Here is a 13,206-nt window from a genome sequence, read left to right on the forward strand (position 1 = left end):
CTGTGGACGGAGAGTGATTTCACGTTTCTAAAGAGTTGGGGGAAAAAATCAGGAGAGGATGAAACGTGACAACTAGATGAAGCTCAGATTTCACGTTTGTAAATAAAGTTTTATTGGTGCATGGCCCCCTGTTTGTTGACGGCTGTCTGGCGCTTTGCCTGCAGTGGCAGTTGAGTAGCTGCTGCAGAGGGCGCCGGCCTGCAGAACTGGAAGTCAGCTCCTCGGCCCCTGGTCTGGGGACTCCGTGGCGTGGCGAGCACCAGCCTTTCCTGCCAGCCTGGCTCCGGCAGGTTAGGGCTGAGTGGTCACCTCCCTCGCTCTTTCGCAGCCCCGGGGTCTCTGGCATCAGAGGGGCTGCTCATCCATCAGGCTGGCCCAGCGCTGCCTCCACACCCAGAGCCACGGCTGCAGCCTCCGAGCTCCAGGTGGGCCTATGAGAGTGCTGGTAGCTGCAGCTGCCTGGTGGGCCAAACGCCACTGATCAGAGCATCGCTGGCCCCCCACTGTGGGCAGGAGGCCCAGCCCTCGGGCCCAGGTCTGCCCCTGCCGGCCAGAGGGGCTCCCCGGCTCCTCCTGACCCCAAATCCCAGAGAAATCCCATCTTCCACGGCAGGAGCTCCTCGAGGAGCTCCCCGGGGCCCGTCCACCCGAAGGAGGCGGCTGGAGGTCGGCCTTCTCCTGCCCTCTCTACGTGGCTCAGACGCAGCAGCCTCCCCCCGCGATTAGCGGGTCGCCGGCCTGCCCTCCGCGTCTCTGCGTTCACCAGCAGGTTGAGGTGCCGTGCGCTCCTGGGGGTTTTCCTCTCTGACCCACTTCGCCAGCTGCCCTCGTTACCCGTCTCTGTGGGAGGAGGGCCTGTGGCTGCCTGGCCTGCGGTGACGGTCTCGTGTCCCCGTCCTCGGTGCCTGGGGACACCGGGCCTGCCCTCCGCGTGGCCGGCTGCCTGTGGATGACCCCGAACGTTCCCATGTGTGAAAGGGGTGCGCTTTCTCAGAGCCGTCTCAGGTGTGAAGTGGGAGTGGTGTGGGGGAGCCCTGTGCATGGCCACTCTGTGCTGGGCCAGCATCCCCGTCCTTTAGGCTCTGTGGTCCAGTCCAGGGTCCCGCCCCTTGGCACTGCTGGCGCGGCCGGGTCATCTCTGGGGGCCGTCCTGGGTGTTGTAGGAGGTTGAGCAGCATCCCTGGTCCCACCCACTCGATGCCAGGAGCCCCCCCAGTGTGACAGCCACAGATGTGCCCTGGGGACCAGATCGGCCCAGGGGAGACCCGCTGGTCTAGCCGACCCTCCATGTTGAGCCCTCCTCTCTCTGGGCAGTGGAGGGGCAGCTGCACACTGTGACCTCCGATCGGGAGGGTCCGTCAGCTCCGTTCAGGTTCTTTCCAGACTCCGGCTCCAGGGCAGCTCCAGGGCAGCAGGTTTGGGACTGCTTGTCTGTGTGCCACCGTTTCCTAAATGAAAGGTGGTTTGCTTGGCTGTGGCCCACAGCCTCAGGGTTAGAAATCGATTCAGCACGACAGATGGCAGATGTCGTCAGAGCCATGAAACCCAGCGTGACGGGCCACCCCCTCAGGGGGCCGTGGGTTTCATCAGTATCACCCCGGGAGGGGAAGCGGGGCCGACAGGAAGGGCTGTGGGGTGAGGCCCCGCAGAGCGTTGATCGTCTCCTCTGTGAGGACCGTCAGGAACTAGACATTAGAGAGGCAACTTCCCCCGAGGAATCCGGATTCGTTACCAACGGGCTCGTCTGTCACGTCACGGATGGGTGGTGCCCATTCAGGAATGGGAGGGGGCTGGCACCCACATCCTCATGGCTGGAGGGTGCGATGCCCTAGGTGGACTGGCATCCTCGGGCCAGTGGCGTTGCACTCGAGCCCCGTGCCCAGCAGCTCCTGCGAACGCCCACCCTCATCAGAGCACGGCCGCTTCTTCGTGCAGACGCCGCGTGGTCGCTGGACCTCGGCCCGGCACCAGGGCCCCGTGGTGAAGGCCGTCGCGTCCCAGGCTCCCGGACTGTGGGGAGCGCGGGGCTGGGCCTCCACCCGGAGCTGAGGTCGCCGGGGAAACCGCCCACCACTGCCTCATGGCCGTGAATAGCGGGGCTCCCACGTGGCGAATCAGAACCCAAGCCTGGGGGATGGGGCGGGCGGAGACCCCCGGAGTCCCCGAGGGGCCCGAGGCCCCCAGAGGAGGAGGAGTGGTTCTGGGGACAGGGTGGCCGAGGGTTTACAGCCTCGAGGAGGGGCCAGACCCTCTCCAGGTCCGTCCACCAGCGAGGAACACGCGACACGCGTTGTTGAAAGTAGAGAACTGAGCCAAGGAAGAGGATACTGACCTTTCCGTGCCTCCCACCCATTCGGCCGTGACGAGGAGCGAGGCCCTGACACAACCGCACGTGGATGGACCTGAACACATGATGCTCAGGGAGAGAAGCAGACACAGAAGGACACACGGCGTGTGACCCCATGGACACGAAACGTCCCAAACAGGCAGATCCACAGACAAAGAGTGGGCTTGTGGGGGCCAGGGGCTGGGGGGGGTGTATGCTAATGGAGACTGGGCTTCTTTTGGGAGTGATGGAATGTTCTGGAATAGATTGTGGTGCTAGTTGCACAAATCGGAATATATAAAAACCTCTGGATTGCGGGCTTTACACACGTACATTGCCGGGTATGTGAATTATATCTCAGCGTATCTCAAGATGGGCAAAAAACGCTCAGGCAGCTCACAGAAGATCGGTACCCGGGTCGGGGGTCTGCACGGGGATGCTGTGGCACCGAGCCCACCTTCCCAGCGTCCGCAGACGTTTCAGCTTCTGTCACGTAGGAGGCGAACTCGACGTCAGTGGAAGTGTTTGTTTTTACCTGGGAGATGGGGAAGGCGTCGTGGGCCTGGGGTCCCCTGGGGGCTGAGGGTGCGGAGCCAGACCTCGTGGGCTGCCAGTGGGACCCAGGGGGCCGCTGTCCTGAGCGCATCCTCCATCAGGGAACGTGAGCAGGATTGGACCCGTGGGACGTGCTGCAGCCCTGGAAACGGGTTCGCCGCTCCTTGGCCTGGAAAGATGGGCGCAGCGCTCGTGTGAAGAGCTCGGTCTGGGCCCGTGAATGTGCGATCTTACTGTGTGCGAGGTGTCTGCCCGGGTGTTGGGAGGCGTCGGCTCTGCCTGCTGGAACTGGAGATGTCTTAAAGACACTTAAAGACTTCTCAGCCCATTTCTGTCTTTTTTAGGTTTTTTAAAGCCGCTTGCCGCTTTTGCGGGCGGGAGGGGCAGTCCTGGCCCTTCCTTCGTTGGGTCGACGGCCCTCCCATCGCTGCTCGCACCTGGCGTCCTTCTTCCTGCCTGGCGGCCAGCCGGGCTGGAACGAGGGCTCTGTGGGCCTGAGGTCAGGGGGGCAGCGGGTGTGACCCCAACCAGCCGACCATATTGTCACACGGCCCGTGGTCATGCAGTGCAACCTGTGTGTGAGCACCCCCTCCTCCTGCCACCTGTTGATGGTGGCATCCCCTCCCCAGCGCACCCTGTCTCTGTCTCTCTCTGTCTCTGCATGTCTCTCTCTCTGTCTCTGCATGTCTCTCTGTCTGCATCTCTCTGTCCAGCTTTGCTGGTGACCCCAGCCTGCATCAAAGTCTGACTCTGGGCCTCGTGACCTTGCGAGGAGAGAGAGGTAAAGTGACTTTGCCAAGGTCACTGCAGCAAGAGGACAGGACCCAGAAGGTCCACGACTTCCTGTCTCCCTGCCCCACCTGGAGGCCTTGCCTGTCGGGGGGCCGGGAGATCCCTCCCCCCCCGCCCACGAGCGTCTCCCCAGGCCGGTGGCCTCCTCCTGGCCGTGTCCAGCGCTCGGCTGGGGCGGCTGGAGCTGTCCCCGGAGGCCTGTGCCTGTTTCCAAGGACAGAATCCCCAGCACAGACGCCCAGCCAGCTGGGGGCGGGGCTGTCTCGGGATTACCGGCGAGGGAGATGAGAGGGATGCTCTGGTTTCTCCAGGAGGAAATGAGACGAGTGCGCCAGCCTTTGGAGGCCTGAACTCGAATTAGTCCCACAAGGCTGCTCGCCGCGTCGGTGTCGGATGAGCTTGGTGGTCAGCTGATCCCGCCCGACTGGGCGCTGGGCGGAGCCTGACGCGGCCTCCTCCCTCGTCGCGGATGTTGGTCCCCAGATGACTGGGACTAAACAGAGCGAGAGATTTCAGGCCTTGGAGCTGGCAGAGCCCCCGCGCTGGGCCGCTTCCCGCCAGCTGTCCCTGCCGCCTGCCTCCGGGACGTGGGCTTCCGCGGGGACTTCTGCTGAGCGGGGAGGGGGAGGGCCCGTCCCAGATGCACGGCGCCTGGAGGTGGCCCCCCACGTCCCCCGACTCCCGCATCCAGGGTGGGGGCTCCTCCCCAGACCCCAGCCTGGGGTTCATCGAGCTTAATTACTGTAAAACGTGAACCGAATGGTTTCTGCTGCTCCGGAACCGGGGCCTTCTGTTTGCTGACGAGCCGCCGCTCCGGGCGATTAACCGAGCCCCAGGGGAGGCGGCAGGGGAGGGCTGGCCGGGCGCAGCCCCAGCGCGTCTGTGACCCCTGCCACCCGCATGCGAGGGCCCCGCTCTGCGCCTCGCTGCCCCCGTGATTTATGGTGCCGGGCGGCCGTGCTCATGGTTCACGGTGAATCGCCCGTGAGGTGCTTCCCCTTGCTCCTGCCCCCGAGCCTCCTGTCACTCTGTTCCCTGCGGTGGCTTTAAGCTGGTTCCCGCGCGGAAGCCCAGGGTGTCCTTACGCGCACAGGGTGCAGGGAGGCCAGAGCGGGACCCGGGTGACCCCGAGCCAGCCGCAGAGCCAGCACCCCGCCTCCCTGCACGGTTCTCTTTTCGGTTCGCCCTCTCGCTCTGGAGCAGCGTCTAGAACAGGAGCCGCCCGGTCCAGAAGGACGGCCCTCAGGCAGGGTCCCTCGACCCCGGGGCCGGGTCGCCTCTGGGGCCGTCCTGGGTGTTGTGGGGGTTGAGCAGCATTGCTGGCCCCACCCACTCGATGCCAGGAGACCCCCATGTGACAGCCACAGATGTCCCCGACCCGGCCCAGCGTCCCTTGGGGCAGGACCACCCGGGTGAGCCCCCTGCTCTAGAAGGCGGATCCAGGGCCGTTTTCTTTGCTTTTTTGTCATTATCGCCGTCCCATCCTCCAAGCCCTTTAGAATCTTTTTCCTAATTGTCCCCGTGAAACTTTAACTCCGTGCATCACTGTGTGTCTGTTCACGGGCCCTCTGTGCATCTGTGCTTCGTACGCAGGAGGGGTTTTCTGCCCCTAAGAGGGGGTTGTCACCCCTGGGGCGGTGTCGCCTGTGAGAACTCGGAGGGTGCCCTCGCTCACGGCCCGCCTGCTTGGGGGCGTGGGCAGGACTGAGTGCTGGGGGCTCCCGGGAAGCGACTGCCCGCCAGCCCTGGGTTCAGGGCCCGAGGCTGCCTGCCCCACCTGGGGGCTCGAGGGGGCCTGTGGGTTCCCACCTTCACCTTCAGCTGCTTCCTCTGGAGCTGGGGGGGCACAGCCAGGCCCAGGACCGCCATCTGAAGGGGGTCCTGCTCCTCCCATGCGCTTCGTGGGTGTCTGCCTTGGCGGCTTTCTAGCGGGAAGGCGCTTCAGAGTCGTGAGTGTGCTGCAACCCCTCCCCTCGAGGACACAGCCTCTGTCGGGTCTCCATGCCCCTCCGTCATCGTCATCACCTCCCCATGTGCTGCGCGTCCTGGAGAGAGCGCCGCCTGCCCGGGGTCCCTGGGAGCTGCTGGCCGCCGCCCGCTCCACGGCCCCCCAGGGCTGTGAGCCCTCTTGCCAGCCTCCTGTGGGCCCGGGTCCCGTCTCTCTTATCCCGGCTCCGGCCCGTGTTTGGGCTCAGCCCCTGCATCACAGGCAGCCGTGTGCAGGCTGCTGGGACCCGGCTTCCAAGAGGCGCACGTCTGCTGGCCCCACGGTCCCTCGGGAGCTCCAGGCCCGCGTGGGGTGCCGCCTGCCCCCCCTCCCCGTACCGCCTGCGCCCCTGCCAGCAGATGAGGCTGTGGCCTGGGTCCAGCAGAGTCTGGGCTTCTCTGCCGTCCCCTGTGGCTGGAGTTGGCTTCTTGGCTGTTGCAGGATGATGAGGGTTTACAGCGTCCCATGGACTGGTCCCCCTCACGGTGACAGTGATGGGGCCTGGAGGAGGAGGGGCCGATGGGGGAGGGGGCGCTCGCTCGGGCCTCTCCCCAGCCTGGACCCGGGGCAGCAGGGCTGTCACGCGTGTTGGGGGGCACCCTTGGGAAGCGGCTGGCACCGAGCCCCCAGTTTATCATTGTCGTGCTGCTCGTTGTTGTCGTCTACCGGGGTGGAGGGGCCTGGACGCAGGCGGAAGGACCAAGGGACCAGGTGCCCCAGGACCTGGCGCGGGAGAAGGAGGGGAGCGGGTTCTGACGGCCCCGGAGAGGCGACGAGACACAGCGATGGGGCTTCCTTTGCGTTGACGGGGACGAGGGTGACATGCAGCCCTGGCCCCGGGGGCAGCGCGGCTGAAGCCTTGACCTTGCGGGCCGGCCATGCGGAGCGGAGGGGCCCGGCCGTCACAGCTCTGTTTGTGCTCGGAGCTTCCAGCCGGTTCCCCACTGAGCTGGCCTGCTGTCGCGGGTGGGCGGCGGGGGCAATGTCATCAGAGACGGGGCCGCGTCTGTGACCGTGAGCATCTGATGTGGGCTCCTTGGCTGGTTCCGCCCCCGTCATGGGGCGTCTAACACTTTGTGGGCTGAAGTGCCTGGTCCTCAGGCACCCCGTCCCGGATGGTTCCAGAAGGAGTGTGTTTGTTCCTCGCTTTGTCCAGCCCCTGCCCAGCGGCATCGCTCACGTCACTGCTCAGCTGCCGGGGACGGGAAGAGACAGGCGGGCGGGACGCTGGAGGGATCGCTGGTCCCCGAGAAACCACACAGAGCACAGCCGGGGGCCCCTCGGAGGAGGGGGCTCAGACTGATGCTCCACGAAACCGCGCGTGTTTGTGTCCTGGGGCCGGGATGACAAAAACCCCGTGAGCTGAGGCCTGAGCACAGCCACGATGCCCTTTGCTGTCTAGTCCGAGGTCAAGGGGGCGGTCCTCCGAAGGCCCAGAGGTTCCTCCTGCCTCTCGTGTGGCCAGCTGGCCTTGGCGTCAGTGGCTTGCGGATGCATTGCTCCAGCCTCTCTCTCCTCTGAAGACACTGGTCCCTGGATGTGGGACCCACCCTAATGCAGTGCGACCTCACCTGAACCCATGACGCCTGCAGAGACTCTGTTTCCAGAGACTCTGTTTCCAGATCAGTCCCGTTCTGAGGCCCCTGGTGGAAGTGAGTTGGGGGCACCATTCAGCCTGGGGAACCCTCGCACAACGGGCTACTCCACGCATCCGTCTCCTGCTCCCAGCTCGGTGCTCAGATGAGGCCCAGGGTCCCTGAACTGGGTGTCGTAACACGCGCCATTTGTCATTTGGAAGTGACAAGTGTGCATCTCGTCGAGCCTCTCTCCAGACCCCCGGCTCTTGTGTGGGTCTGTGACAAGATCGAGCCGTGACGGTGTCCCAGAGGCCGGGCGGCTGGACAGCAGGCACTTCTCCCTCATAGAGCCGGGGCCGGGAGCCCGAGATCAGGGCCGCGTGGTCGGGTTCCAGCTTCCCGCCGAGTCACCACGTGTTGCGGGTGGGGGCTGAGAGAGGACACCAGCGCATGGGATCAGGGCCCCACCGTGGACCGCGTTTAAGCTGGTTGCCTCCTTCAAGGCCCCATCTCCCAGTGCAGCCACATCGGGGGTCAGGGCTTCAGCTCAGGAATCTAGGGACAGTTCAGTCCGAGGTGCACTCCTGTGGTCACTGACGCGGCTCCCTGAAGCTGGCCTCGGGGGGTTCACCCGCTGCGTCCTTGATCTCAAGTTACCCAGCACAAATTATCTCATGACCTAAGTCAGGTCCGGCCGGCTTTCCGGAAAGGACTGGAGGGTGAATATTCGGGGGTCTGTGGGCCACACGATCTCCCAGTGACCGCTCAGCTCGGCCGCAGCAGCCCCAGCGTCGGCGGCCCGTGTACCAATAAAACTTATTTACAGGCAGGTGGCGGCCAGATCTGGTCCACGTTCTGTGAGCTGCCCACTCCCAACGTAAACCATAGACCTGCTCGATGGAGAGAGTTAGAAAAATCAATAGTACAAAGATGGTTTGACCCGCCGGCGACAGACCCCAGGCTGGTTTGATGGATGTGCTTGGCTTTGTCTAAAGACGTCTGCTCGTCCTCGGGGCTTTGTGGTATCCTGGACCACACGTCCTGTATCTCTGCAGATAACAGGTCCATCCTAGGGGCGTTTCTGTCATTTGAATGGTGTTCTGGACCCAGCCTGACCGTCCACCATTCTTGGCAGTGGGTTAGCGTCTTTCCCGCGAGGTCCCCGAGGCAAGTGAAGGGGCGCGCTCGCCTGAGTGTGGACGGACCTCGTCCGCATGTCCCCCAGGGCTTGTCAGCCATGCCTTCATCTGCCTGGCAGCTGGCGCCTGCTGTGTCCGCAGCCTGGCCCTGCTGGGGGCCGTGTCCTGTCCCTCCTGCCCTGGGGGTGGGGGCGCAGCTGCGGCCTCTCCTCTGTGCTGTCCCCTCAGCACCGTTCCTCCTGCTCAGTCAGCGCCAGGACCGCGTCCCTGATTAACTGAGCGGGCACAGGGCCTCCTCCACGAGCTCTCGGGGCGCAGCCTGCGGGCTGTCACCCTCTCTCCATGTCAGTGCCACCCCAGAGCCGGTGTCTGCTCTCGAGTGTCGGGTGCTGAGAGGGGACCCTGCCTGCCTGGCCTGAGCCGTGCCTCTTCCCTCTGCTCGCAGGGCGCACCCCCGGGGAACCAGGCGGAAGCCGCTGGTGCCAGCCAGGAACCTTGGGGTGGGGGCTGAGAGCCCATCGTGGACGGGAGCCGACCCCCAGGTGGGCAGGTCCAGGCAGAGACCCCCAGATATGGCAGCCCGTCTGGAACATACCATCGGCAGAGGCCACGTGCTCTGTGCCCCCTTGAGCCCCTGCCTCCTGCCGTTCCTCCTCGTCTGTCCCCAGATGGCCCCGCTCTACGCTCGTGGCACCAGCTGCTGCCGCCTGGGCTGCATGAGCAGGACCGAGACTGCTCGCGTCCTCATTACCAGTCTCTCTCCGGCTGTCAGAGCTGAGCCCCCGCCCCCACTCTCGGTTCTAGGAGCTGAGGCTTTACATCATGAGGACAGTACCAGGGCCCTGGGGCGTGCTCAGGCCTGCAGGGGCCCCGTCGACCCCCCACTGGGGCCGATTTCTCCATCAGAAGCTGGTGACACGGCCGGCTCCCTCTGAGGGCGCACGCCATCTCTGTGGCTCAGCTGAGAGCTGGAATGAGAGCAGCAGAAACTGCCGGCTTTGGGGACTCCTGCGGATCTGCACAGAACGCCCGTCCCATGGGATCTGGGAGCTGGATGGGGCTGGAAGGGGGGACGTGATGCGCGGGGGGGGCGTTAATGAAAACAGCGCGATGTGCTCAGGCCCGTCTGCCCCGGGCGCTGCCCAGGCTGCCCCTGCTCTGCCAGGAGCTCCGCGCGTCCAAGATGCCTGCAGCGGAGGGGGGCGCTGCGGGCTGACTCGGGGCCGCGGAGAGGCAGCTGTGCCCGTGTCCCCGAGTCATGAGACGGCAGTACAGGGGGCGTGGGGCGTCGGCATGGTCGGCCCCAGGAAGGTGCTTGTAAGGAGAAGCTGGCTCTTTCCACCAGCCTCAGCACTGGCTCTCCCAGACTGTGGGGCTGACATGAGCCCCCAGCTCAGAGCTCAGCCATGGGGGTGACCGTCTCTGTGTCTGAAATCCGGGGGCTGTCGCTCTGCTCCCCTGGCACCCCGGGGCCCTGGCCTCTTTCCCACTGTTTCCTCCCGGTGCCTATGCCCCCACCAATGCCAAACCCCGCTGATGACAACCCCACCGCAGCCAGAACCCGCGTGGAATGTGTGGCTGTTCCCAGAGTTCCGTCCTGACTGACGGCGTCTGTGCCTGGGTGAGGGGCCACAGGCTCCTGGCCGCCGGGTGACGCGCTCCTCGGCATGCGTCCGCGTGTTCCCTCTGGGGCGCACGCAGGTGCTTTTTTAATTACTGAAAGAAAAGCGATCGCAAAGCACTCGCTACAAATCCCATAAGCTGCTGTTGATGGTGGCACCGAGGAGGCCGTGGCCGGCCAGGACCCTGTAGCGCGGGTCCCATCTGTGCCCCCGGCTCTCCCCGGCCTGGGTGCCCCGCCTGCCTTTCTCTTCTGCGCGGTTTTCATTAAACAAATTGAGTTTGCAGGAACCGCTGGGCCATAAACATTGCCTGCCGCTCGGCGGCCCCCAGGTGTGTCCTGAGGCCAAGCTCCGGGTCCAGCGGGGCGCTGGGCTGCGGGAAATTTCCATGATGCCTTTCGCGGCCTCTCCTGCACGCCCCCCCCCCCCAACACACACAAGCAGCCTCAGATGGGGGGGGTCACAAATATGTGCCTGTTTCCAGAGCAAATTGAGGGAAGTTTGGCTTGTCACGCAAGGTACATAATTGCCACATTCAATTAAGGTTTTCCACCCCGTTTCCCTCATTTCCACGGAGAAAGTGGCAGCCACAGCGAGACAGCTGTAAGGGGAGGCGAGACGTGCATTTCAAACAGAAACATCCCCGACACGTGTCCCATGAGGAGGCGAGGACTGCACCCGCCTTGGAGGGAACCGAGCCAGGCGCCCCAGGGCCAAGACCACTTCGAGGTCCCCTCGTACTCGGCATCCCCTCCCCAAGCTTCCCTTGGCTTTGGCCATCCTGCAGGCTCCTCTTCTGGGATGGCTCCCGCTTCCAGGGGCCGCTTTATTCTCCAGAGTCCACACCAGGAGTCGGCCGACCCTGGCCCTCCGCTTGTTTTTGTAAATAAAGTTTTATTGGTCCACAGCCACGCCCACTGGCTTAGGTGTCGTCTCTGACGCTTCTGACTCCAGGGGCCGAGTGGAGAGGTCGTGACAGGGACCATGTGGCCACAAAACTGAAGATAGTAATTGCTTGGCCCTTTCTGGACGGTTTGCTGGCTGTGCCCCATACCAGCGGTCCCCTCCATTTTTCCCCCGCCTCACAGTAGGTGCTTTTCCAGCCCGATCATGGCCTTGTCCCACAGGTAAGGCGGAGACCAGGCTGCCTGGCCCCTCCCGCTGACCGAGGGTGCACTGTCCACAGCACAGCCTCCCGAGTCCCTGGCTGGCGTCTCGGCCCCACGTCTCCCAGGTGCCAAGCATCCCTGGGACTCCCGTGGTGCCCCCTGCACGGTGCCCAGCCCTGGGACCACCACGACACCGTGACACCGAGGGAGGGGCTCTAGGAACATGTGCTTTGGGTGTTCCAGGGCACAAGGGGGACCCCCTTTCAGCCTGTCCTTGTCACGTGTCTGCCCCTTGCTGGAGGCTCCGAGACACGGGCCCTCCCGTCCAGGGCAGCGTGTGGGCCAGCCCCCCGGCACCCCGCGGGCCGGCTCCCATCCCCAGCGCACTTGCAGCCTGCAAGGCAGAGGCTGTCGGGGCAGCTGTCGCGCTCTGCCCTGCACCTTCTCAGAGTCGCCGTTTCCCTGTCTGCTGACTTAGCTCTGGGGACGACGGCCTCCCGTCTTCCCAGCCTTCGGGATTCCCGCTGTCGTGAACACCCCAGGGGCATTTCTACCTGCGTGGGGGCGCGCGGCTGACGGGAGGGAGATTCTGCCTCGAACGACAGCTCAGACCTGCGGGGCCTGTGGGCTGCTGGGCCGGGGGGGCGCCCACCACTCTCAAGCCCCCGCTGCGAGGGGCCTGCTCCCATTGCTCTGGACCGTGGCGGTGGCTCCACCACAGTAGATTGGGGGGGGGGGGGCACGGCACCTCCCCTTTCACCTGGGACAGGAAGCCACGTGTCCGGTCTCTGATGGGAGTTCTAGAAATGCCGCCGCCCGCCCGCGGCTCAGCGCGTCTGTCTCCCGCCCCGCAGTGCACGTGCCGGAAGGACATGGTCAAGATCTCCATGGACGTGTTCGTGCGCGTCCTGCAGCCCGAGCGCTACGAGCTGTGGAAGCAGGGCAAGGACGTCACGGTGCTGGACCACACGCGGCCCACCGCCCTCAGCAGCCCCGAGCTGAGCAGCTGGAGTGCCTCCCGCGCCTCGCTCAAGGCCAAGCTCCTCCGCAGGTGAGTCTGGGGGCACCCGTGACCCCTGCCCGGGCTCCAGCCTGTGTCCCCCTTGTGTCCTCCCGCCTCCGTTTCTCCTGCTGCTGAGACAGGGCGTCTTTCTCAGGCCCCGTGCAGGTGGCGTCTGTGTCGTCAAACTTAGGTCCCCTCCCCATCCTTGTCCACCGGCTCCCGCGAGGCTGGCCCTGGGCGCACGGTGTCCCCTCTGGGGCGCCACGCGCTGTCCCCTGTCCCCTCAGTGTGATACTGGGCACTGGAGCCCATTTCTGCGGGTTGGGATGCTTGGGCCCCTTCTGGGATCACGGCGACGGCAGCTCCCAGCGGCGCCCGTGCCTCTTGTGTCCATGATGCTTGTTTTGGCGCCTCTGGTAACCTGCCTTTTGGATCTGTGGTTGTGGAGGTGACAGCAGAGACCTGCCCTCCGCATTGTCCTTTGTCACCGCCAGTCTGTCTCGGGGGCCCCCTCTCGACTGCGCGGACCCCTCCTGGCCCCCCCGTGACCGCGTGGTCCCTGCCTGGCCGTGTGCCGCCGTCCGGCGAGGGAGGAGGGGGCGCTGAGGCCGTGGGGATGCGGTGGCAGGCGGGGCAGAGGAGGCGGGGGAGTCCTGCCGAGCGAGAGGGTAGTGAGCAGCTGTGGCCTCAGTGCCTCGGGCCGCGGGAGCATCCATCCTGCTGTCTGTCTGGAGACGTCCAGCTCAGTCCGAGCGCTCACGGGCAGAGTTCAGACGGATTCCTTGTTGATGCCCAAGGAACGTTCCACAAGCCCTCGCCGGCCTGTGGGAGCAGGAGGGCCGGCCCGGGCAGGCCTGGCCAGCGTCCCTGTGAAGGGCCAGGCGGTCTCTCGGGACCACTGCACTCCATGAGAGCCACCATCGACAGCAGACGCTCAGTAAACCAGGGAGCAGAGTGTGTCCTAAGGAAACTTTATTTAGGGACACTGAAGTGGGAATTTCACACCACTTTCACGTGCTGCAAAGTCTTACTGCTCTTTTAACTGTTTGAACCATTTGAAGACGTAAACATCATTCTTAGCTGTGGGCCGTACCAA

At 64.7% G+C, this 13,206-nt stretch overlaps 1 protein-coding gene across 6 annotated transcripts in view; it reads left to right on the forward strand.

The window, feature by feature from the left end:
• The window catches only part of KDM4B (lysine demethylase 4B), a 115,660-nt gene that overhangs the window by 77,742 nt on the left and 24,712 nt on the right, over positions 1-13,206 (forward strand). For all 6 annotated transcript variants that reach the window (XM_044752007.2, XM_070491769.1, XM_070491770.1 and 3 more), the window contains one exon: positions 11,962-12,158. In XM_044752007.2, the coding sequence (XP_044607942.2) occupies positions 11,962-12,158 (197 nt within the window). The remainder of the gene's footprint in view (positions 1-11,961; positions 12,159-13,206) is intronic.

This window comes from Equus asinus, chromosome 20, assembly GCF_041296235.1.
Source record: "Equus asinus isolate D_3611 breed Donkey chromosome 20, EquAss-T2T_v2, whole genome shotgun sequence".
Classification (NCBI taxonomy): Eukaryota; Metazoa; Chordata; class Mammalia; order Perissodactyla; family Equidae; genus Equus; species Equus asinus.